Source organism: Amblyomma mixtum, chromosome 5 (genome assembly GCF_055824585.1).
Source record: "Amblyomma mixtum isolate Tamu chromosome 5, ASM5582458v1, whole genome shotgun sequence".
Taxonomy (NCBI): domain Eukaryota; kingdom Metazoa; phylum Arthropoda; class Arachnida; order Ixodida; family Ixodidae; genus Amblyomma; species Amblyomma mixtum.
The window spans coordinates 191,612,508-191,637,752 of NC_143016.1; the positions used below are offsets into that span (position 1 = coordinate 191,612,508).

Genomic DNA, 25,245 nt, shown 5'->3' on the forward strand with positions numbered 1-25,245 from the left:
GCTCCCATATCTCTTCGATTAACACTGTCGTGTGCCAGCTGTGGCCATCTTATCCCCGCAAACCTCTTAATCTCAACCACCCGCATAACTTTCTATCACTCACTGATGAGCTTCCCTTCCCCTGGAATCCAGTAATCCACTCCGTCACCCTTAAGGACCAGCGGTTATCTTGCCTTCGCATTACATGCCCTGCCCAGGTCCACTTCTTCCTCTTGATTTCAACTAGGATGTCATTAAGCTGCATTTGCTCCCTTGCCTTCTTCCTTGTGGCGAGTGCCACGGTGCGATGAAGGTGGCACCGCCTGTGCCATGTTAGGCCATGGTGTGCGCACTTAATATGGCTGTGGGTAGTGGTGCACTGAGTGCCCTCCCCCCCTCTTCCTGCCAGCGGTTGGAGCGTACGTTTCTCCGGACATGATGGTGGCCGAGTACTCTCTTCGGGAGAAGATGCCTGGCCTGGGCTACACCTGGACCTCCCGGGGACCCTCGTAAGTCTACTCATTCAAATATATCCCCCGGATGGGAACCCAACAGCTGGCTGACACCAGTCTTTTTTTTTTTTCAACTGTGCTTGCTGGCTGTTGTGTCATTGGTGTTCAAGAAAGGTCATGTGAGCCTGATGTTTTTTTGAAGAAGTTAAATGTAATATTCTGACATTTTTATTTCAGTTAACGTTGTAAGAGGGGAAAGGCATTCTATTGGAGCTGGCAGTCGCACTGCCAGCCCTCCACACGAGTGTGAGCACACCAGAGTGCCAGCTAGCCATGCCGGGCAGTGCCTTTGATCTCAGAGGGATGAGCACTTGCTGATATTGATGGCTGCTAAAACAGCAACACTGGCTAGGACCATACGAGAAGTTCCTCTAGGGGATCCAGGACATCCATCTGGGTTATGAGCAAGTGTCCACCCATTGCTTTTGTGGGAGTTGCTCCCAGGGTGCTGTGTTCGGCTGCCAGAGAGAAGAGCCTGAGAGAGCGAAGCTAATTTTCGCTGCATTGCTTGTGTGCCCTTGCTATAAACACGATGCAGATTTGAGGACTAGGATGCAGGCCTTGTACGTGATGTTCAAAAAAGAATTTTTTTTTTTTTTTTATCAAATGAAAGCAGCACACAAATCGGGGAATGAGTGGCATTTTTCTTCCAACTCACTCTGAGCTGGCGCTGGGCTCCGGTGCGTGCTCATCCCATAAGGAGTTGTGCCATCCAAACTGTTTGAGATGCCACTCGCCTTCATACTGCACGATGTTAAAGACAGAGTTCCACGTGCACAAGATTCTGCCAAGCACAGTCATGAGCGGTGCCTTATTGGCCCGCCCGCCGGACATTTCCTCTTTGACTTTCAATTTAAAGCCAGCCTGTAGCTTGCCCATCGTGCTGAAATTGCAACGCTTGGCAGCAGCTCATGACAGAAAGCAAGCAGCACATGAAAGCCACAGTCATAAGTTGGCGAATTCACTCATGAGTCGACTCACTCGGGCTCACTTAGGCTCATTTAAGATCATGATCTGAGTTGTGAGTGAGCTCGGACTTGCATTCAGATTGTGATATGAGTTGTGAGTGAGTCCGTACTCATATTCATGATCTGAGTCGTGAACAAGCCCGGACCCATGGTCCGTTCACGATCTGAGTCGTGAGTCCGGGCATACGTTAAGATAACGATGTGAGTCACAGTGAGAGTGGGCTCATCTTCAGTCTTTGATCTGAGTCTTCCTCGCCAGTCTGGTAGAGTGTGAGCTTATCGAATCAAATAAGTCCTTGATGTGAGCCTGAACAATCACGCCATTCCAAATGAATCCATGACGCCGATTAGGCACGAGTTTGTAACGGTATTAAATGAGACTTTCCTGTGCACTCATAATACTGAATATGCTTTTGGTCGAAATGATGATGTGGAGCAATTTCGTTGTTTTGTGGTATGCAATTTTCGTGGCTGCTGCACTCTGGAACATAACTAAAAGGCTTGAAAAGTTGGTTAGTTGCCGTGCTTGGTCACATTGGACATTAGCTGTGGCTTTCTCTATTGCGGCTGCTGTTTTTTAATTGGTTGCAGAACACATGCTGTGGCCTTAGACCGTTACTTCCCACGAGGGGCAGCTGCAGGCCTTTAGGCCTCTGAGCCAGGTCTGGCTACAGGCTAGCTGCAATTAAGAGCTCATTGCATCACTGTGTTTAGAGTGAAAGCTTTACGACGCGAGATACAACTTCTGATTTGGCGTTGATTCGTTGCTATCACCTTCAAAGCCTAGCAAGATCAATCTAGGACTTAGTCATTCTGCCATAGCCATGATATTCAAGGTTTTCTTTATAAGCTTGGCTGCTGTGGAATTTGAGGTGTTGCATCATGTCTCATCAGAAGTTGTCTTTAAAATACGAGATCATAAACGTCAGTGGAGAACACTCAGAAAACCTACAAATAAATGTTGGGGTACCTCAAGGTTTATTTCAAAGTGTAGTGCGGGGTAAGGTATAACTAATGACCAACTAGCATAACCACTCACCAGCGGTCATATGACCTTTGAGTTTGACTTGAACTTTGTTCTTTAGTTTCGTGATGTGTTTTCCATAGTTCGCTGCGCTGCGCTCCCTACATTGCCCCACCAGCCGGCATATCCCACCACATTCGTCATCCTTTCCAAATGTTTTGCCCCCGTGCCCGTACTGTTACCTGTGCCGCTTCTTTTTTTCACTGTGTTTCTGTGGACTGGAACGACCTCTCCAATGACATCGCTACCATCTCATGCCCATCAACATTCGCCGAAGCTGTTACCAACCATTTTTCAACATAACACTTGTTCATTTGACTGTTTGTACCCACCCCTTATGTAATACCCCCAGTGGGTCTTTAAGGTATTAAAATGAAATGAAATGAAATGAAGTGGATGTCAGGGATGACGTGTGCTTCTGATGTCATAGTTTTCACTTGTAAAGCCAAGCAAAGTTAACAAAAGCCAAGCAAAACCAAGCACAAAACCAATCAATTTTCAATTTTCTGTCCAATGTATGAGCTTATAGTTCTTAGTCAAGGTGAACCTGGTTGAGTCATGAGTTGAATTGTGCGAGTGAGCCCGAATGAGTGAGCCCAGATGAGTCACTAGTCGGAATGAGTGAGCCCAGGTGAGTCCAGATGAGTCGCGAGTTGAAATGAGTGAGTGAGCCTAGGTGAGTCGCGAGTCTAAGACGTGAGTTGCTCTGGGTGGTTGACCAATGACCGTTGAGTCTCAGTGAGCCCAAGTTACCTAGTTGTGAGTTTAAATGAGTTTGAGTGAAGTCATGACTGGTTAGTCATGACTAGTCATGGCTGGTTAGTTATGACTAGTTAGTCATTAAACAGTCATGGCTTGTTATTCATTGCCCAGTCATCAACTAATTAGTCATCAACTAATTAGTCATGACTAACAAGTCATTACACAGTCATCAACTAATTAGTCATGACTTAGTCATTAACCAATTATGACTAGTTAGTCATTAAATAATAATGAGGCCTCTGTGAATGTCAGGTTGAGAGAGTCCAAACTTTTGTGAGTGAGTCTGAGTGAGCTCTCATGATTCTTCTGAGGTATGGCCACAAATAAAGTGAACTAGAATATACCGTAGTATCACAAATGACTGCACACAGGCGCCCCGTTTTCACATGGGTGCCGCAAGATGGCGCTGCTGCAACTTTTCCTACTGCTGTGCTGTGGCAGCCTACAGTTTCTGGGAATTTTCCTCGTGTACTAATTGTAGATATTGAAATAATCAGTATCTAAACAGTTCCATCTTCCACGTGCAGTTCTTTATTATTTTCACTCTTCTGGTGGTGGATATGCCGGTAAAGCAGTTCAAGCCCGAACATCACGCTATGCCTGTTCAACAGCATGCCCCACTGCTGGCTCCACTTACATGCACTGCCCTGAGAAAGCGCAAGCTGTCTATAGACGTAAGTGAGCAACGCAGGGCTGACTTTGCGAAACCTGCGCTCTGTGTCCTCTAACAGTGTTGTCACAAAAACCAGTAAACATTCTTGACGAGCAGTTGGTAAGCGCGCGTATTGACACGGATGTTCATTTCAGCTGGGCCAAACTACATATGCAAGTGTTCCACCACTTTGCCCTGCAGACAGATTGATTGAATGACGCACAAAGAATATTTTCTGCACTTTCTCTCTAGCTAGCGTGGTTGAGCAGGCTAGTTGGTAATTGGTGACAGCCAAAATTGCAACACAGACAGGGATGAAGCAAAGACGGGGTGCCTGTCTTGCAATAGGAAGCTAGTTGAAGTCAGCACTTTGTTGAGGCAGGCTTCCCAAATGTCAGAGGCACTACACTTCAATCTGAGAGCTGTTCAAGAACCCTCCAGACGCACCGTCCTCCACTCGTCTACCATAACCCTCCACGCTCTCTACTTTACATTCATTGAAGCAATGTTGTGAGATCCAGGTGAAGTTGGCCAGCTAGGTCACGTCATGGAGTGCGCTAAAAGCCAAGGCCACATTGAATTTGCAGAAGCAGAGGGCAGCAGCTCACCCACCCACCGTTTCTATGAAGACTCACAAGCACTCTACACATGGTTGGCACCCAAGAGAGAGAGAGGGACAAAACGTTTATACACTGCTGCTAGGGAGTGGAGTCCCTATACTCCGTTTCATACATAGCAGTCAACGCTGCCAAAGGTACGAAAGTAGTCTGCTGCAAAAAACAAGCGCAATGTATCCGTCCGCCTCGCATCGTGGCTGAGTGGTATGAAGCGCGCACCTGTCTGTTCATTTTATAAGGGGCCAAGGTTCGACTCCTGGCTTGGCTGTTTTTTTTAATTCATTTTTTTTTAAGATTAATTAGGTAGAAACTCAAACTGTCAAACTCTAATACCTACTTCGAAAAACACAGCGCTGTTTGCTTGTTTCGAAGGGAAAAGGCAGTGTAGTGTATGGCATACATACGATGTAACTTGAGTCGGATGGCGTTGAGTGCAAAGCTGTCATATTTAACACTGCAAGAGCTAGATATTGTCACCTTGCTAGGTCGTTGTTGCGGTGATCCTATTCCAGTAGAGAGACGTTCTTTCTTGAACCTCGCAACTCTCCGAGGGCTCACCCCGGTCATCTCGCCCACAGTTTCGAGAACTTCACCCACGGTCTTCTCCGGGAAGCGCTTCCTTACGCTAGAGTAAACGTTGACAATCACCTGCTTGCAGTCTTTCGAAATTTTCGGAGACTTCAGCTTGGAGAATAGGCGAGCAGGAGATGTTTTTGAAGCTGCAGTGGGCGAGAAAACAAGCGAGTAGGAGATAGCGGTGCCATTTTCGCATACTCGGAAACCGAAAGACGAAAGCAGATGACATCACCGACCGGCCTAGCTGCGAAAACCTGATACAGGAGGAGCCGGAAAAAAACCAGAAAACTAAGGCACTCTGTTTTGAAGAACATAAAAAAAAAGCAATCTTTCTGCAAAATAAAACACTTTTATTATTATACTTCAATTTCGACCAACATTTACTTTAATTTTAAGTTCATTACTTTTTTCACTTTCGATGCACTACGTTACGATGTGGATGAGGAGCGCGAACAGGCGCCGCAGCCTTCGCTGCGTTGACTGCTATGTATGAATTGGAGTATAGTCCAGGAGCCCTGCGGGCTCGTTCTACCAGTGAAAGCTCATCTCCAGGTTCCCAGCTGGACAACGCTACCTCCCACTGCTCTGGCCTGACATTGTGTATGACGGGCTGCTGGATTTTGTTTGTATCCCCATGGGGTGGAGTCTAGTGTGGCTCTCTCTCCACAGCATGGGCATGCATGCCTGTATGTATTGGGGTGTATCTTGTTTAGAATAAATACGCATGGATATGTGTTTGTTTGGAGCTGTCTCCAGCTCACAGTCTTGGCTATGGGGACAGATCCTCCAGCATGTCGCCATACGTCTGGCTACTGGCTCGAATCCCTACGCATCAGCTGTCTCTCGGTCAGTATGTCCTTGAGCGATGGTGTCCACTGCATGGTTCCCGGCCAGGCCGGTGTGTCCCGTCGCCCCCATGATGGAATGTTTTCCTTTGCTTGAGCCAGCTTGGCTTAGAATGGGGAGGGCATTTGTCCCAATTCTGCCTCCCGGGAAGCAGTCTGTGAGTCTGAGATGATTGCCAGGACTCTTCTGTTGCCTTTGTGCCTGTGAGAGCAGTCTGTCCTCTGCTGCAGTACAACCCCTCTTGGCGACGCTGGCTGGCTCCTTGTGAGTGTAGTTGATTACCTCTGCCACCATGGCTGTGCGTCTGCGAGGATGGATTCTTTTTTGCCAGTGATGCACTACTGCTCTAACACCCTTGCTTCCCTCCGTGCAGTTGTGGGTGCATGCACTTAGGGATGGACAGGACTGGGTAGGTCGATCCGATGTCATCCGGCACGTCCTTCGTCTCTGGTCAGGGTAGCCTAGTTGTCTGGGTAAGGCTCTGCCTGTGGTCGTACGTAGAAGTTGTTCTTTCTGAGCGTTGAGAAGTGCTTTCTGATTCTCTAGCCGTGTGTTGGAGACTCCAAGGTCCATTAATTTAGCAGTAGATGTTCTCAGTGCTAGACCCAGCGCCATCTTATGTCTTCCGCAGCATGGCTTCTACCCGCTTGAACCCTTGGGATGTAAGGATTTGTCACGGCAGGCTGTGTAGGGCTCTGCTGACTACTAGCACTCTTATCGGTCAGACCATTCCCTCCTCCTTGAAACCTCCTCTTCTGTTGGCTACTCGGGTGATCATCCGAGTCACTTGGCCTGTAGAGTAGGAGAGGAGTCTGAGCATGTGGTCCACTCTGTGGTTGAATTGTAGCCACATGCCCAGGATCCATTAATGTTGCTATTTCGGGTATCTCCTGTCCATCAGGATGAATGTTGAGTCGGAGGTTCTCCTTGTCGTATCTACGTGAGTAGATGCATGTAACTTCGGAGTTTTCTGGTGAGCAGGAGGGACCGCATTCCCTTGCGTGCTGGGTAATGCAGGTCATGGCTTTTGGAGTTGGTCATTTTTTTCCCCCAAGAGGTCCCTCGCTTGACCACACCGTGATATCATCAGCTCTCCTCTGGTGGCCGCTGATCGGTCCCTTAGGAAGGCACTAACGTGATCTTCTTGCCGCTGCTTAGACGGTTTAGTGCCATCAGGACTGCGTCATGGGTGACGTTGTCAAGACTTTGAGTTTGCCACCATGCTCGGCTTTTTTTTATATTTATATAATGGTGTTACCAGTTGGTCTAAAATTATGCCATTTCTTTCATTACATTTTCACTCGTACACTTCTAACCTTATGTCACCTTTCTGTTTTTGAGCCACCAATCTTCCAATCGCTTTTTGCCACTTGCTAACTCTAAACCCTACGGTCTCAAGGAGAGTGACTGTGCCTGCATCGACATCTGGATGGATGCTATCACATTCGAGTATGAGATGTTTAATCTTTTGTATAGATTTACCACATACAGCTCATGTGTCGTCTTCTTGTTTAAATTTGTTTTTGTAGCTGTGTGTTCTGACACCCTGATCTAGCTTCAAAGAGTGGGGCACTGCCTCTTGAGTTATCATAGAATGATTCCTTCCTTATCTGCCTTTTCCAGTGTCTATATTGTTCTACGCTATGTTTCTTTTTCATTAAATTAATCCAATTTTTACGTTCCGCGTTTTGTAACTTGTCATTTAATTCTCTTCCTTTCTCTATCCTCATGTCTGGCATACTTACTGGTTAGTTTCCTAGTTCTTTTCGGCCACTGTGTGTCGACACTGTTTCTGTATAAGTATATAGATAACTAAGCTGCCCACCTGTTATCGTCCAATTTCCTCAGGCATTCTTCAAGAAGTATTTTACTCTTAGCTTCCCGAGCTTCGAACGATGCCCAGCCCATATCCCCTTGTACTGCCTCGTTTGTGGCTTTGCCGTGGGCACCTAGTGCTAATCTTCCAACAGCTCTCTGATTTACGTCTAATCTCGACTGAACTTCTGCCCTTAAGCACAGAACTGCATTCCCGAAAGTAAGCCCCGGCACCATTATTCCTTTCCAAATTCCTCTCAGTACTTCATATTTGTTGTATTCCCCTAGTGCTTTATGTTTCCTTATCCCGGCGTCTCTTCGCCCTTTTGCCCTACGAAATTGGTAATTCCTTTCCATATATATCTGCCGTTCGTTTAGCCATATTCCGAGGTATTTGTATTCGGCCACTCTGGGTATTTCGTGGCCTTGTATTGTAAGCACCTGATCAGTTGTATCGTTGAAAATCATCGCACCTGACTTAGTTGTGCTAAAACCTACAGCGTCTCCATCTCCACAGCAATTAACCAAAGTTTGTAAATCTTCCGGGTTATCTGCTAACAGTACAATATCGTCCGCATACATTAAACCCGGGAGCCGCTACTCAACTACATTTTCGCCTAATCTGTACGACAGATTATAACCTAGTTTACTTTCTTGTAGCCTTCTTTCCATATTTGTCACATAAAGTATGAAGAGCAGCGGTGATAGAGGACAACCTTGCCTTAATCCTTTGTGCACCCCCATAGTTGTGGTACTTTTTATCCCTTCCCATGTAATTTCAACTTTATTATCTTGATAGATTTCCTGTAGAAAATCAGTTACCTCATAACCTATACCTACATCTTTTAATATGCTCCACAGGAGTTCCCTGTTCACGTTGTCGTATGCATCGCTTATGTTCAGGAAGGCTACAAACAGAGGTCTGTTTTCCGCCTTAGCTATTTCTATGCATTGGGTAAGCACGAACAGGCTATCATCTAAGCACCTACCCCTTCTGAACCCATTCTGAAGTTCTCCGAGTATCCGATTACCTTCTACCCATGACTGCTTTTTTAATTTCACCGCCTGCATTGCCAGCCTGTATTATCGTTATGGGACGGAAGGATTTTACCTTCATCTTATCTCCTTTCCTTTTGTGAATCAAATTCATTTCACTCTGTCTCCAGCTGTGCGGAATTTGTCTATTTGTTATGACTGTCTCCAATGCTTTTATCAGCGTTTCCTTGCTTCTTGGGCCAAGTTCATTAATCAGCTTAATTGGAATTTCGTGTATCCCTGCGGATCTGGTTTTAGGAATATTTTCTTCCGCCTTTTTCTAGTGAAGACTAGTTAAAACGCCTTATCGGTTGGCAGTGCCGCCTGGTGGTGGCTGCGGGAAGGCATCTCCGCTGTGACCACGCAACATCATGTTGAGCAAGAACAGCGCACGACGCATGCGAAGCCATACGACGCTGAAATGGAAGCTTCCCGAGACTGGACTGGATGCGGCGCATGCTTTTTGCCGCTACCATGTTCAGTCAGGTTGCAGGGTGTCTACCAACTGGGAAAACCGTGAAAACTGGACATTCTCTGGGAATTTGGGTAATCTGGAAAAACTCAGAGAATTTTAGCCTATGTCAGGCAAAATTAGCTGTAGTTCTACTTAAAGGGAAGTAAAGTCGCAATAATGCTGGCTCGTGTAAACAAAGAGGACTGGCATTGCACGGATTGTACAATACAGCGTTATGTGTCCTCTCCTCAGTGACCGCCTGCCTTTTGCGTTGTGCTGTCAAGTGGGCCATCCCAGCAAGGCGGCAAAAAAGCGTTGTGGTGCCAGCGGCACCTTTAATTTCAAAGCCTGTCAAAAGTGGACACTTCCCCGGAGCTGTTGCCGACGGCAGAGCACGTGTGAACTGCAGGAAGCACGTGTGCTGTTCGACGGCCAGCGGCCTCCCCTCGTTTTCTTGTGTTTTCCAGTAGGCAGTTCCAACAAGGCAGCAGAAAATGGTGCGAGAACTTGTGACGCTTCCGTTTTCCAATGGGAGCAATGCAAGTCCCAAATGAACTCTTCCTCCTTGTACACTGCCTCAATGGAAGCGTCCATTTTTGCCGCAAGGGGTGCACTCATGCAATGCAGGCGGCGCAGCTTTGGTAGAGGGAGGATGCAGTTTCGCCCCTTATCGCTATCTGCCGACACTGGCAAAGAAACGAATTTTGTCGGTACTTGGCTGTGCTGTTCTGAACCGACATAGTTTTAATGACCGCAGGCAAGCTTTGTGCAACTTATCAAGCATGACTGCTTTCAAGGGTACTTTTGTCCAGGACTGGACGAATCTGAAACGTTGGAAGCTTGGAGCCTGGACTCGGCCCGTCAAAAGTAATGCGAACGCGGCGCACTGTGCGCTATGCAGAAGCAGTTTTCGCTCAGAAACATGGGAAGAAGAATGATGACAAGTCAAGCTGAAAGTAAGAAGCACTGACTCACCATTACCGGAGCCGAGGCAGTCTCTGTAGTTTCATTTTTGGCACCGCTGGCCATCGTTGTGACCAATGCCGGGTCATTGCAGTCAGTTTCTGCGCAGCCTCTACGTGTTTCAACTATGGCGGCGGATGTCCAACCCAAGCATGCAGCAAAGGATATCTTTCAGCATGACTTAGAGGTCATAAATGCTTGAGTGATGTGGTGTCTCATTGCTGTTGAGACGACGCACACACCACTCTGCGCTGCCGCGGCATTGGCTTCTGTGTTCTCTTTGATGTTCCCATCATCAGCTACAGCCAAGAAAATGCAGCTTGGCATAGGCAAGGTAGGATATACTGTTTTCTGGGGCCTCGCACCTATCTTCAAGGAGAACCTTGGGTCAGAAGTGAGCAAAGCCTCCCACCTCATCGTGGAGTTTCACGAATCGTTTGCACGAAAAGAGCAAATGGACGTGTTGGTTCACTTTTGGTCCGATTCAGAGCAGAGCGTGAAAATGCGCTATCTGACATCATGCTTTCCGGGGCGCATGCGAGCTGAAGAATTAGTGTCTGTTTTTGAAAGTGCCGCAGATGAACTCTCATGACAAAAATTCTCCGGATACCAATGGATGGGCCAAACGTAAACATGAAATTTCTCCGTGAGATCAAGCAAGAACTTTGTAAATCCAGCAACAGCCGTCGTGTTCTCCAAGTTGGAAGTTGTGGCCTTCATGTTGTGAATGGTGCTATTAAAACTGGACACATGGGAACAGGGTGGCAACTCGTGGAACTTCTTCGGGCTTTGTACAACTTGTTCAGATGTGTACCTGCCCAACACGCTGAATACGCATGCATAACCGCAACTTTTACCCTTTGAAGTTTTGCTCTGTATAGTGGCTTGAAAATGTTCGCGTAATTTCAAGAGCTATTGATATTCTGCTGTACCTAAAAGTGTACAGCCGACCAACCCTCGCCAGTAACTGCGTGGTCAAAATAGCCATTGGCGATCCTCTGCTGACTTCAAAGCTAACCTTTATTCTTGGCATTGCGGAGGAACTGCAGCAATTCCTGGCTCAGTTCCACACCAATTTGTCTATGCTTTCATTTCTTGGCGCAGCTTTGGAGAACCTTCTCGGATAACTATTGAGTTGAATAGTAAAGCAAGATGTGATTATGGCAGCGGAGAGTCTGTTGAAGTTGATGAAGGTGGACATGGACCTGACTGCAAACGTTGTTGCGACGCCCAAGGTTGATCTTGGCTTTGCAACGAAGAGTGTGCTCTGAAAGGCCCCGAAACTTTCAGATTTGGCTATCCTTAGGATCGTCATCTCTGGATCCCGTGTGCGCACTGATTCCCAATCTCGGGGAAAGGCGTCTAACTGATGCACTCTGAAGTTATAATGGTGCACCAAGGATGACCGGAACAGAAGCTGATTGGGCTATGCGGTCCGACAAGCATGTATGCACCATAGCGTAAGCGGCATTAAAAAATTTTGACAGGAGCACATATCGGCTGGATGCCCTTTGGGCAGGCATCTGTGGTTCAAACAATCACATTTGTGAAGGTGATTGTTTCGCACGGAAATGTCTTTCGAGCGGTGATTTTCTGTTAGCAATGAATCGTCTATGACACCGTGTTGTCGGCTGGAGCAGTTGTCAGCTGACCAAGAGGATGCTCCAAATGGTCCGTGGAGCAAACACACGGGGGAACTGGAGCACAGAAAGGGCTGGTGCACTGAGGAAGGAACGGGAAAGGAAGCGTGCCACCGTTTCTGTGAGGGAGCTTGAGCTCGAGTGTTCGTTGATGCCGAGATGCCATTGTCCCTCATACTAACGAAAATATACTCCCAAAGCACTGAGGCATTGTGCACAAACTGAAAGTGTGTCAGAACCGTTGAGGTTGACTTTCTAGTGTTCCGTTTTGATTTGTCGCTTTTTCAGTCCTACAAACCAACTTAGATCTCAATAATCTGCAGTTTGTACGAAGAGACTGTACTGTAATTGCTGAGAGAAAATCTCACGTCTGACACTAAAGATTGGATCCCATACTAGTGTAGTTACTTTCAGTAGATAAAAATATCTCATGTAAATATTTGTTTCGACATGCATCCTTCTTTTAGTTCATATTTGAAAATGTTCGATTCGATTTGCAGTTGGTTTTAGAATTTTTTTCGAAGATAATGGATTTGTTAAGCATTTTACTAATCTCTCCCTTCTGTTTTCTTTTTAAATGAAATAAACTCTGCTCCTTACTATTCAAATAGGATTAAATCAATTTTTCTGTTTTTTAACATGCTTACTGGAGATTGATAGCATCAGGCGGCATTCTGTCAGCCCATTTTCACGTAAAAGAAAGTACTGTGTCAGGGAATTTTACAAATGCATTCAGACAAAGCCTGGAAAGCTCTGAGAATTTGGAAACTTGGTAATGAATTTGGAAACCCTGGATTGTTGAGAGATTTTGACTCTGTCCGTGCTACTAGGACATATTAAAAAACACGATTTTAACATAGCATGATTCCACTGCCATAAACTGTTTCTGCAGGAAGCTATACCTGCGCATGCACAGATAGATCTCAGGAGCACACACACTGCGCAGCCGTAGCTTGGTCGCCGAGGAAGCCGATCAGAAGGCTACAACTCTGTTCTTTTTTCTCTTATGTCAGTTTTCTTATTAAACACAGTTGCTGCGAACAGCAAAAGATGGCACGCAGTGGCGTGCCATTTTCTACCATATATGAGTCACACCTATGAGAAATCCAGAAAAAAAGAGTGAGGATTGTACAGTGGAGAATATGGTGGCTGCTCCAAAACAACGTTGTTCGATCAGTAAGGCTCTTGTATGTCTTGTCTCTCAGATCATCAATGGCAGCTTACCAATATCCCTCAAGAGAAAAGTATACAACAGCTGTATCTCACCAGTACTCACCTATGGGGCAGAAACGTGGAGGCTAACAAGGAGGGTTGAGCTTGTGTTAAGGACAACGCAGGCAGCTATGGAAAGGAAAATGATAGGTGTAACGTTAAGAGATCAGAAGCGGGGGGACTGGGTGAGAGAACAAATGCGGGTTAATGGCATCCTAGTCGAAATCAAGAGGAAGAAGTGGGCTTTGGCAGGGCATGCAATGCAAAGGCAGGATAACCGCTGGTCCTTAAGGGTAACGGAGTGGATTCCGAGAGAAGGCAAGCGTAGCAGGGGGCGGCAGAAAGTTAGGTGGGCGGGTGAGATTAAGAAGTTTGCGGGGATACAGTGGCTGCAGCTGGCGAGGGACAGGGTTAGTTGGAGAGACATGGGAGAGGCCTTTGCCCTGCAGTGGGCATAGTCAGGCTGATGATGATGATGATGTCTTGTCTCCTTCATCCCATAAAAATGTGTAATCTCGCGTGTAATTTTCCTATTTCTTTTTTTTGAGTGTTCCTTCATGTGGAGGCAGGTTGGGTAGTTGACAGAGTGCTGTTCATTTGATGGGCTGCCCATGCTGACGTGTGTGTGGGGTGGGGGGCCAGCCCAGATGGTGACCTAGGCGTGAGCGTGTGTGCCCCCGGTGGTGCCATCACCTCAGTGGCCGGCTGGACCCTCAAGGGCAGCCAGCTGCTCAACGGCACCTCCATGAGCTCCCCACACGCCGCGGGGGCCGTAGGTGAGTGTTCTCTGCTTTCCTGGAAAGCGGTGCTATACTCCGTTTCATACAGAGCAGGCAACGCTGCCAAAGCTAGCGCGACTGTTCACGCAGGCCAAGTCCGTGTGCAAAAGGTAGTTTGCCATACAATCAAAGCATACAACACAAGCATATTTCATTGTGACAAATCTTACGTGCCGTGACTGGCACATTTTGGACTTCTCTTTACCTCGTGCGACATTTTTGCAATGCGACTCGTCGAGACATCGAAAAGAAAAAGTACACATGGCAGTATGATACGCGCTTGGTAGGGCAAATCGCTCCTGCTCAATCTGCGCCCAAAAAGTAGTTCCCACTCCGTGAAAATTGTGCCCAGGGAGCCCGCACAGTGAGCGCCTTACAGCTTCGACTGTGATTTTCAATGCTACCATATCGTTTTATACCACTGTTTATTTCCGTCCAAACAGTGGCCGAAGTTTCGAGAAGAACAAATGATACGTGGCGGAGTAATATGGTTTCCCGTACGCACTCCTTCTGGAACCTCCGCAGGGTATGAAACAGAGTATAGGTCTGACCTGCTTCACATCGACGCTGCTGCGGAAGGTTCTTTTGGAACTAGCCACTGCTTTCTTTAAGGTGCCTAATCCTGTTGCCAGTACAGTATAACTATACTTGGTCTCTGTGACGCCTTCTGCAGCGAAGCATGCCAGGCAAGGGCCACCACTAGGCTTTAGTTAGTTAGGCTGGCTGGCTTGGGGACTGAGCACAACAGACCAGAGGCCACCTTAAGAGAATCCCATGTTCACCTTGTCACGCAGTTTGGCAGCACTAGCGCTGCGAGAAGTGGGCTGAAGCTGCACAGAATGTGGTCGAAGAGCGTCATTAGGGGAAGCGCCACTTGTAGGGACATGGCGCACAGTTTGTTATAAGATAAACGACTGGCGGAATCGCAGTTTGATATACAGTGTGACTTTCGTACACTTTTATGTGGAATTTTCAAGGGGGTAATCTGTGTATTCGATGTAGCCAGTAATATGAAACGTCCAGCTTCGACATATCCAGTCACGACTGTAGTTGCATTTGTAACCTAGAAGCAAGAATTTGATCCATCGGGCCACCAAGGTGTTACCCAACAGCACGCTGTATTGGTTGAGTTGGAAGTAGTTCATCTTGAAGACCATTGCTAACTTCCAGATTTCTCCAGCGGGTCTTGCTAGACCCAGCTGACGTCGCGTCGAAGCTGCTGGAGGTGGTGCTTTGGAGCTAGCCACTGCACATCATGAGGAGCCTCGTTCAAATTAGGCTGTAGGAGGCCTTCGGCACCTGAGCAAGCGAGGCAGGTCCAGTAAGGGCCACCTGCAGTCAGCTAGGTTACTGCATGACAGTTCCCTTTGTGACAACAATGCGAACTGAAATTTGGGTGCACCAGACCGCACACCGAGTTCTCCATGTCACATGGTTGGCAGCACGCTTGACGAGTGATGATGGCAGCATCATTAGTGGATGATGTTTGAAATGTTTTTTTCACACTTATCCCACAGTTAGGGTGATGTTTGTGTGCGTGTTGCAGCTCTGCTTGTGTCGGGGCTGGTGGCTCGGGGCCTGCCCTACTCCCCGTACAGTGTGCGCCGGGCCCTGGAGAACACTGCCCAGCCGACCCGGGACACGTTTGCCATGGGCCACGGCCTCCTCCAGGTTGTACTGCTGGCCTGTTCGTTGGGCGGAAGGGAGTGAGTGAGACGCATGGACTCACTGCCTTGACACGTGCAGGTGGACCGTGCTTTTGAGCACCTGCTGCAGCACGGCCAGGGGCCCGAGTGGCAGGTGCGCTTCCGGGTGAGCTGTGGCCCCAACCGCCGGGGGCTGTACCTGCGCGAGCCCCCGCTCACGGCCAAGCCGAGCGTGCACACCGTCACCATCGAGCCAGTGCTGCTCAACGAGGAGCGCGCCGGTGGGTCCACTTGTGAGAGTGCCGTCCTGGTAGGGGGAGTCTGCTCCACTTTCATATATCCAGGATCCTTAGTTGTTTACATCTGCCGGGTGTCACGAGACTCCTGCGTGAGCATCTTGCTCATGTGGCCTGCGTGCCACACAAGTGATGTCACGTGAATTAGCTCTATGGCATACATTCCTTATACAGTAAAAGCTCATTAATTCGAACTTCAAGGGACCGGGAAAAAGTTCGAATTATCCAATGTTCGAATTATCCAATGGCCTCAAAAAAACTGATAAGAACCATTTGCATTACGTATTTACTTGCGTAACGAACCCACTCGCATAATGAACCCACCCACCCTCAATTTTTGCCTAAGAATTTAAAAAAAAAAAAGCGTCAGTCATTAATGCTTCCCTCCATTTCGCATCGTCATGGTCCACGACGCATTTCTTGTCAGTGCACCAAGATGCTGCACAGCGATAACACCATGGTGCCTTTCGACATTAGCTCTAGTTCAAGGGGGGAAGCGAACTTGGCAGAGTGCTAGCGCTTGTCCAGTTGTGCAAGCCTGGTTATCAGTACGTTCGCCTTATCGTGCCATGGGCAACTGGGGCGGATGCCGTCTACTGCCACTCAATCATCGGAACGTGCGATAGCAGCAAACGCGTTTTGCAGCGAACGATGCTAAAAGCCGGCGTCATGATCGCGTCTGACCACGTGCTTCCGTTGGTGGCCGATGGGTGGAAGGATGGACAACACTTGCAAAGAAAAAAAAAAGTTTTTCGCGCATAATTTGTAGCACCCGTCTGAAGTCATAGCCTTTCATGGGCGTTGGCTGGGACTGCGCCCACAGAACTTATCCGTACTTCTGAATTAACAGGGCTCGAATTAACGAGTATTTGCAAGTTTCGGAGGTTGCGCGGAAAAGAGGGTAGGCAGCCGCCACCGCGGCCGCCAACCCTTAACCGGGCCGCCGCACCGATGATGGCGCCATTTAGGCTTTACCCACTGTTCCACGGGTTTATCTGGTTCCATCTTCTGTCCCCGTTTAGGACGTGCACAGCCTCTAACTATGCGGGGGTGCTTTTTTTTTTTTGGCCACATGCTGTGTGCCAAGCTGCCCAGACACGGCGGCGCGTAGTTCGAATTATCCGTAGTTGAACCGACTCGGTTTCGAATTAACGGGCTTTTTTATACACAGATCTCTATGGAGCTTGGCCGGACCAAGTAGTGCAGTTCGAATTATCCGAAAATTCGAATTATAGAGGTTCGAATTAACAAGCTTTCACTGTATTCCAATGTTTGCAGTAAATGCACTGATAAAAACGTCACAAGGTAGACTTCGATGGTGTGCTTTTGATGCCTTATGAGCAAGCCACATTCAGTCCAGCATTTTGGAACCCATTTTCGTGCTGCTCCCATTTCTCTTAACCGGCTGTCACACTGGCTCGACATGACGCAGACCTAATGGCGATGCGGACGATCGGTCAGCAGGCCTTGTCTATGGCAGACCAAGCTGTCACGCTAGCATACCTGCCAATCCTCCGAATTCGCCCGGGAGACTGAACTTTCCGATTGTACGGCCACTGCCCTGTATCTTCCGAAAGGTTGTCTCTGGCCGCGCAAGAATAGCGTTTGTGAAATCGGCAACGTGGAATCTGCAGCCGCATCGTAATCGCCAACGTCACCATCAGTGACTGCACTAGCTCCATTGGCATCATCGGCTAAGCAGCCAATCAAAGCCAAATCAAGCCAAAAGCAAAGCGTTCATAATACTGATGATAATACTGTTGCTTGCATGCTGCTGCTGCTGCTTGTGTGTATGTTTAGCGTTAGCTATGCCGGCTGTGTACGGCATGCAGTGTAAAGTTAGCATTGGCGCTACTGTATATCAGAGCTGAAGAAAAGATATTTGCCGAAGTTTTTGAGACCTTGTGCGGAAGAATTTCTGTGCTTACGTCACATCAAGAAAACGCAAGCATTTTGCTTTTTGCATAATGTGTAGATGCGATGTCAGCGTGATACCGCACACCAATGCCCAGTTTGAAAGGATTTTTAGCGCAGTGCGGAAAACTAGGACTGAGTTACGCTTATCAATGTGCAACACGACGCTCCAACATCTGCTGTTGGTGAAGGGCCATCAGTCCGGATCAAGCTTTTCAGCAAAATTACTCCGACAGTTTTTGAAGCGAGCAAAGTCTAGTACTGCAAGGGCCCTGCAGAAGACTATGTCCCATTCATGAATCAGTATTCTTTAGAAGAAAATTTTACTAACGCAATCAGTGCCTGACTTTTTTTTTTTAAAAGCTTCCAAGATTTCGCATTCAATCTGTGTTTTGCCTTGGCTGATGATTCTCACATTGCTGAAAAGGGGAGTACAGTTTTTACAATTGTTACAATGTTTTGGGAGGTTGGCCGTGCTGTCCGGTTGCAGTGATGTGCGATGCTGGTTTCTCTCCCCAGTACCATGCACTGACTGGCCCAGCAAGCTACGCTTCTACGGTGAGGCGTAGCCTGAGCCCCACCCTGGAAATCTCCAGTTTTGCTAGAAAATCTTGATCGGTGTGGTGTATTTGACTGGTTACATTCTGCCACACAAGAGCAGCTGTAGCTCCATCACACTTGTCCAAATACCTCCCCACATGATGGCATAACAGGAAACATAATGCAAATGTTTAGTGCGCAGAGACTGTAGAAAAACGGTGAAAGCTGCTGGGAGTGCCACTTCACAAAAAAGAAAAATTTTACTTGCTCTAGATGTTCTATTGCGAGGCAAACAAAATAAAAAAGTCTCACATGCAACTTTTTTAAAAAAGCGTGAGCTAGTGCCAACTCTTTCCAGTAACCCAGGTCATTTCTCTCTTCCACAAAAGAGTTCCAATCGTTTTTTTAAACGTGTATCTTCATTGACACGCCACGAACACAATGTTGCTACCTGTAACACCGACCCTTGGCTCATTCCTCATTTTCGCACCAGTTATAAATTGCAGTCCATGAAGCACAATCTACCTGTTATATTAAATTGCTATAAAGATATAACTTTTTGCGTAAAAAGCTACACGAATACTTCAGTAAATTGTAATATCCTTCTGCCTCGCATTTTGTGGTTATATAACTCTGTATATGTGTGCTCTTTTGTGTACTTTGTATATATGTATCTACTTTTTATATGTGTACACTCTGTTTAATTTTGTACTGTTTAGCATTTCTCCGTATATACTGCCTGTCGCTGCTCTGTAAACGTCTCGGGGACTCAGTCAAGGCCCAGTCGGTCCTTTTAGTCCGGAGAACGTTCCAGTGTATAACTGGAGAATAAATTGAATTGAATTGAAAATTGAATGCTGTGCAGTCGCGGACGGCCTACGAAAGCAAATGGGTTAATACAAGACCAGTTGACTTTGAGGCTGGTGTTTTGTTTAATTAATTTGTTAGTTGAAATTCTACTTTACATCTTGCGAGTCTCTGTGTGAACACTCCATGTAACAAAAACTTGCATTTGACAAAAAAGTGTGAACTTTTTTCAGTGCCTCTCTAATGGCCACCAGTGGCAACTTGAGATGTATAAAAAGTTGTGAGAGGGAGTCAATCCCTCACTCAGGGACACCTGGGATTGAGTGCCCGTCTGTGTGGGGATAGAAGATGCTGCTGGATCCTGTTGATGCACCATCATTGGAGGAACGCATGTGCAGCGAACTTGTCCACTATTTTTGGGAGCATGTTACCGCTTTGCCGTAAGCCAGTAAAAACTGGTAGGTGTGCGTGTGCAGACCCGCGAGACAAGATTGGCTTTGAGCTGCACCTGAACCTGGTGTGTGACGCTGCCTGGGTGTCGGCCCCGGCACTGCTGAGCATGACCTACACCTCCCGCTCCATCTCCCTGCGGGTGGACCCTGGCGGACTGGCACCGGGCAGCCACTACACCGCGGTGAGAGCGCACTGCAGCTGCCTGCACTGGCACCGGGGGGGCCTCCTTCATGGTTGGTGTGTATCAGCAGCACGAACACAAAACAGGAAAGAGGAGAAGATAGTATTGAGTGGTGACTGACTGATCAGCACTCTGTACTATGTTCTCCTTCTTCTTCCTGTTTTGTGTTCGCGCTGCTGATACATATGGAGCACAACCAACTAGCCCGGCAGATGGTGATATTCAAGTTCATGGTTGGTCTGTGCAGGTGAAGGCATTCGACACGGCCTGTCCGGACAAGGGCCCAGTCTTTGAGATCCCCATCTGTGTGATCAAGCCCAGGCCGTGAGTGGAACTGCGGGGGAGGGGCATTTTGGCATTAGTTCGGTATTTGGTTTGGTACACCTTACAACAAAATGGTTCTGTGGCACAATTCTCAGCCAAAGTGGCCGTTTAAAAGGCCATAAGACATGCCAACAGGCAATATGCCTGTAGGGCATCCAGGAAATCAAGCCTCACAGCTGCTGCTGCCACGTGAGCAAAGAAATGAGTGAGACATATTGGACTGAGTGGAATGTTGTGCAAGGGAACTGTTACAGCAAGGTTAGAGAGTTAACCGTTGGGCTAGTTGGTGTTCTGGCGACAAGTGACAGGACAGCTGACTCCTAACTAGGAATCTTGTAAACTGGCAGAGGAGGAGGTTATCATCCTCATCTCTGCATTGTAAATTGATGTATCAATAACTTTAATCTTGTTCCGCTTTTCTGATTAACAAGTGCCTCTAATGTTGTACGAGTGGTTTTTGCTTACTTTTGCCTTGGATTGTCATGTATACGACATTCGTATGAGATCCCATGTCCGGTCGCAGATCGGCCAGAGGGGTCAGTGACTGCCTCTGGAGGCACGCACGTAAGAGGCGCAGTGTCAGCACCTAAATATATTCCTTCGCTGTGATCTTAATTCACAAGAAAGGTGACGTCAAGGACTCAAAAAATTACAGACCCATCAGCTTACTGCCAATTGCCTACAAGGTAATTGCTGTTGTACGGTAAAACCTCATTAATCTGGAATTCAAGGGAGTGGAAAAAGATTCTGATTTATCCAAAGGTCGAATTATTGAATGGCCCCCCAAAACTGCAAAAAAACCGTTTGCGTGAAAGCGATATGTATTTGGAGCGAACCTGGGAAATTGTTATTTCCTTTTGAGATGAAAACAGTTCGACAACAGTGATTTCTCGTAGTTCCTTCACATTATCGGGAGTGTCAGAAACAGAACTGCTCTAGATTGCAAAGGGTCACCATGGCTTTTTTCAGAGTCCTAAACGGTAACACGGGAGCTTTCTTTGCATGTGACATCGCATGTGAGGAGGCTTCACCATACCAACTGCGAACAGCATGTGCTGAACGCGACGTTTGGCTAGCTGGAAGAATGGAAATACCACATGGAAGGAAGTAAGGAAAGCACGCATTGGTGCCAGTGTGGCAAGACGCCTTAAAAAAACAAACAAAAAAAGATCAGCGACGAGGCAATCATCGTACCAAATGGTGTGGGGCTTGTCTGTCCCGCTGGTTTGTGCAGCAGATAGCCGCCGTTGCTGCGGACTAGCGACGAAGCTCTGAAAACGAAACTACACAGCCCTTGGCCTCTCAAGAGGAACCTGTCAACATGCCTGTCATTGCACGCATATCGGAGGGTCACGGGGGAGAATGCAATACTATGCCCTGGGGACAGATATCTGGTTGATCGCTTGCCAAGCAAGTCATATCTCAACACAACGGCCCTTTGGGCTCCCGTCCGTATAAAGCGGTGTGAGCCGCGCATTGTCCGAAACAACGAGTTTCCGTTGCCATAGACTTGCATGTGTGTTTGGCGGAACTCTGCTGGCAGTCCGGCTTGTCCGAATCTCCCAATTAACAGTGACCGGATGAATGAGTTTACAGTTGGTAGCGAGGTGTTGGAAGTGGTGAGGAAATATGTGTGCTGGGCAGGTAGTGACTGCAGATCCATATCGCAAGAGTGAAATAACTATAAGAGTAAGAATAGAGTGGAGCGCATTTGGGAGATTCTCTCAGATCATGAATGAGAGTTTGCCAATATCCCTCAAGTGGTAAGTATATGACTGCTGTATCTTAGCAGTACTCACCTATGGGGCAGAAACGTGGAGGCTAAGGAAAAGTCCTCAACTTAAGGTGAGGACAATGCATCGAGCTATGGAAAGAAAAATGATGGGTGTAACTTTAAAAGACAGGAAGAGGGAAGAATGGGTGAGGGATCAAACGCGGACTAATGACATTTGAGGTGAAGTCAAGAGGAGAAAATGGGCTTGGGCAAGTCATGTAATGTGAAGGTGAGGTAACCGATCGTCCTTGCAAGAAAGGTGTAGTTTACGAGATACCGCTTGTATGTGGTCGTACATGCGTCGGTCAGACACGACGCTGCCTTAATGACCAGCTGCATCTGGTCATTAAGTTGCCTTAATGACCACGTTGCCTTCTGATCAGTGCGTATTGCTTACATAAATAAACGGCGCCTCAGTTAGTAGTAGTAGTCATTGCGTGTTTTTGTCTTTCTTTCTCTGTTGTCGTCATTTCTTTTGCGCTGCTTTGGTCCTCTGTGATGAGCCAACTAGCCCAAATTGCCACCTTTCATCAGTGCTTGTGGGTAACGGAGTGGATTCCAAGAGAAGACAAGCATAGCGGGGGCCAGCAGAAAGTTAGGTGGGCGGATGAGATTAGGAAGCAGGGACACATGGGAGGGGCCATTGCCCTGCAGTGAGCGTAGCTATGCTCTTGATGATGATGATTATGATGTGTTAGCGACTGCATTCCCTTTTTTTAGTTATTTTTATTGCGAGTATTAGTAGGAAGGTGAGAAGGGTGGAAAAGTAGTAATTTACCGTATTGCACAAACCTAATGCAAGGAAGATACTGAGACCTCAGCAATATTTTAAAAGGAATTATTATACATTTATAATCTGATCTCGAACTTTTGAGGCCTTCCCTTAAGAAATATGGCAGTAAAGGCATGCTCAGATCACAGTCAGACGGCCTCCCATTGTGCCTTTCCATCCTCAGGAGGCTGCTTGAGCTGCATTGAGGAATACCGTGGTTAAAGTCGCCAGGCGTCTTCTGAAAGAGAGGATCGAAGTGTTGCCTTGCAAGTGTTGACCCTTTCTTCCCTTGAGCAGGGGCGACTGTGCACCAGCAGTGGCCTTTGCCAGAGATGCATTCCCTGTTGGGTGGGTGTGTGCTCTGCAGGGTGGGCGAGGAGGACAACTACCAGTGGCGTGCCCAGAGGCTGGCCTTCCGCCCCGGGACGGTGCACCGGGAGTTCCTGGGGGTCCCCTCGGGGGCCACCTGGGCCTGTGAGTGCCCCTCACCTTCCACCGCATGGGGCTCCCTTTGTCCAAAAAGGGTGGTTGCTTTCAAGCCCTTAGTGTAGCACACTTGGTTTGTCCCCAACCTGCCAGAGTATGCTGTCTGGAAGAACAGCGCACAAGGAACACGAGGGACGGAAAGGAAACAAGACACAGACAATGGGACAATCCCATTGTCTGTTGAGACAAGGGACAATTCGTCCCTAGTGTTCCCTGTGTGCTATTGTTACATCATGAACGTTATCCAACTTGCCCAACTTTCGGCTTTGCTTCATGCTGTTTGGTTTGCTGTTTAGTCAGCCAGGCAGCGCGAGCATGCTGCAATGCCTTCCTGTGGGAAGTGCATTGAATCAAAACGACTTGAAGAGAGCGTTCCAGAAAAGTTGTTTATACTTAGAGATCGGACATTGAAATCGAATGGAACATGTTACTCGCCCACACTGGACGTGGTAACTCAGGGTACTGTCACAGCGGACTGACTTTCAAGGCAGTCAGGCATTGCATGGAGTGAAATGGATGGGTGGTGCAGGTGTGCAGCTGCGCTCCTTGGACCCCAACCAGGCAGCTCACCTGGTGGTGCATGCCCTGCAGCTGCAGCCCCTGCGCTCGTGCGAGACGTCCGAGTTCCAGAAGACGTGCGTGCTCTCCCCACTGGGGGAGGTGTCGCACGCCTTTGCAGTGGTGGTGAGTGCTGCTGCTGCTGCCGTGGGGGCCTCCCCTCCCCCAACTTTCTCCCCTCCCCCCCACACACAGGGTGGCCTGACCCTCGAGCTGTGCCTGGCCAAGTGGTGGACCAACCTTGGCGAGGTGGAGGTCGACTGCAGCCTCACCTTCTACGGACTGCAGCCGGACCCCAGCTGCCTGTCCATGGTGCGTGCCACACTCCCTCACCCTCTGCCAAGTGGAAGGGTTGTTGCTCTTGTGGGCGCCTCTGCCCAGTGCAGCATGCAGGCCCTTGCGATTCAAGCTGCGTGACAACAGGGGGCACTTTAAGACTGCTAAGCTCTGCGGTGGGATTAGTCAGGCTGATAATGATAATGATGATGATGATTGACTGTGGCCGGAAAAAAAAAGGTTGGCATAATATTTCTTGCAAATTTCCTCCGTTTGTCCCAGGCTGAAGCGAATAACGAAGAGCACGCACGGGACATGGTGTCACTTGAGCCAATGGCAGGAAATTATACAATGTCGTGGAACCGTTGTATTCATGGTGCCAGCCACCAACCATGGAGCTTAACTATGGAACAGGAGAGCTGCACACCCAACACAACCATCGACCACACCTCTAATCCAGGAGAGCATAATGCATGCCCACCCTTGAGCACTGTATACGGCCCCTCTGAGCTCACTAAGTGCACATACAGAGCACTTGTTCGGTAATATAAACCCTGGCCGATCAGATCTTTGCTACTATGCTTTGAAAGTGAATATCATGAGTTAGGAATACTAGAATAGTAGATGCCCTACCTGAGATCGCCCCAATACTTGATTCTTTGCTGCCATGGTACAGCCTTCCCACTGGGTGTGACTTCACATTAACATACTTTCATAGAAAACAGACACTACATGAATGAATGCCTTGCTCTAAAGTACAAAAAACAATGCATGTCGCAAGTGCGCTTTTTCGGAGTCAGTAAAATCAGCAGTTTACTTAGTAATTCTGAAATTTCAGGTAACATTGAAGTTTGTTACATTGAGATTTAACAGTATGTGTACAAGAGAAACGGGAAAAAATAATAAGACCGGTGTATCTTACTGCTAATGTTGTGTGTGGGCAGAGTAGTAGATGAGGTGTTATATTACATCATAATCTATACAGATTTCCTGAGCCTACTTGCAGTGCTGCAGTGAAGAAGTGGAGTTGAACATTGATTCAGAAGCATCGTGCGCACCACAGAAGATGTCACCGCACCAGGGCTGTTGCAAGTGTCAGTGGGAGATGCATTTGACAGAGCTGACACACGTGCTGTCACATTTGTGAAATGAAGAACACGGCCCACAATGACTGCGTGAAGTTTGTGCATGGTAAATTTACAGAATAAATGGCAGGAGTTGTGGTATAATGAAAGGAAACAGGAAACTCCACTTGGTAAAAATCACCTTGGGAGATGGGAACTTATTCTAGGACCAAGGGCGTGTATTGAAGCAATTCTCTGCCGTCATTGAATTGGGCCCACACCTTGCGCATAACTGGTTGCTAACAAAACAGGACCTTGTG

At 47.7% G+C, this 25,245-nt stretch overlaps 1 protein-coding gene across 2 annotated transcripts in view; it reads left to right on the forward strand.

The window, feature by feature from the left end:
* Positions 1–25,245, forward strand: part of TppII (Tripeptidyl-peptidase II) — a 96,267-nt gene that overhangs the window by 40,917 nt on the left and 30,105 nt on the right. For both annotated transcript variants that reach the window (XM_089546554.1, XM_089546555.1), the window contains exons 10-18: positions 389–488; positions 13,698–13,831; positions 15,381–15,505; positions 15,581–15,761; positions 19,514–19,671; positions 19,919–19,995; positions 22,909–23,015; positions 23,557–23,711; positions 23,781–23,897. In XM_089546554.1, coding sequence (XP_089402680.1) covers positions 389–488; positions 13,698–13,831; positions 15,381–15,505; positions 15,581–15,761; positions 19,514–19,671; positions 19,919–19,995; positions 22,909–23,015; positions 23,557–23,711; positions 23,781–23,897 — 1,154 coding nt within the window. The remainder of the gene's footprint in view (positions 1–388; positions 489–13,697; positions 13,832–15,380; positions 15,506–15,580; positions 15,762–19,513; positions 19,672–19,918; positions 19,996–22,908; positions 23,016–23,556; positions 23,712–23,780; positions 23,898–25,245) is intronic.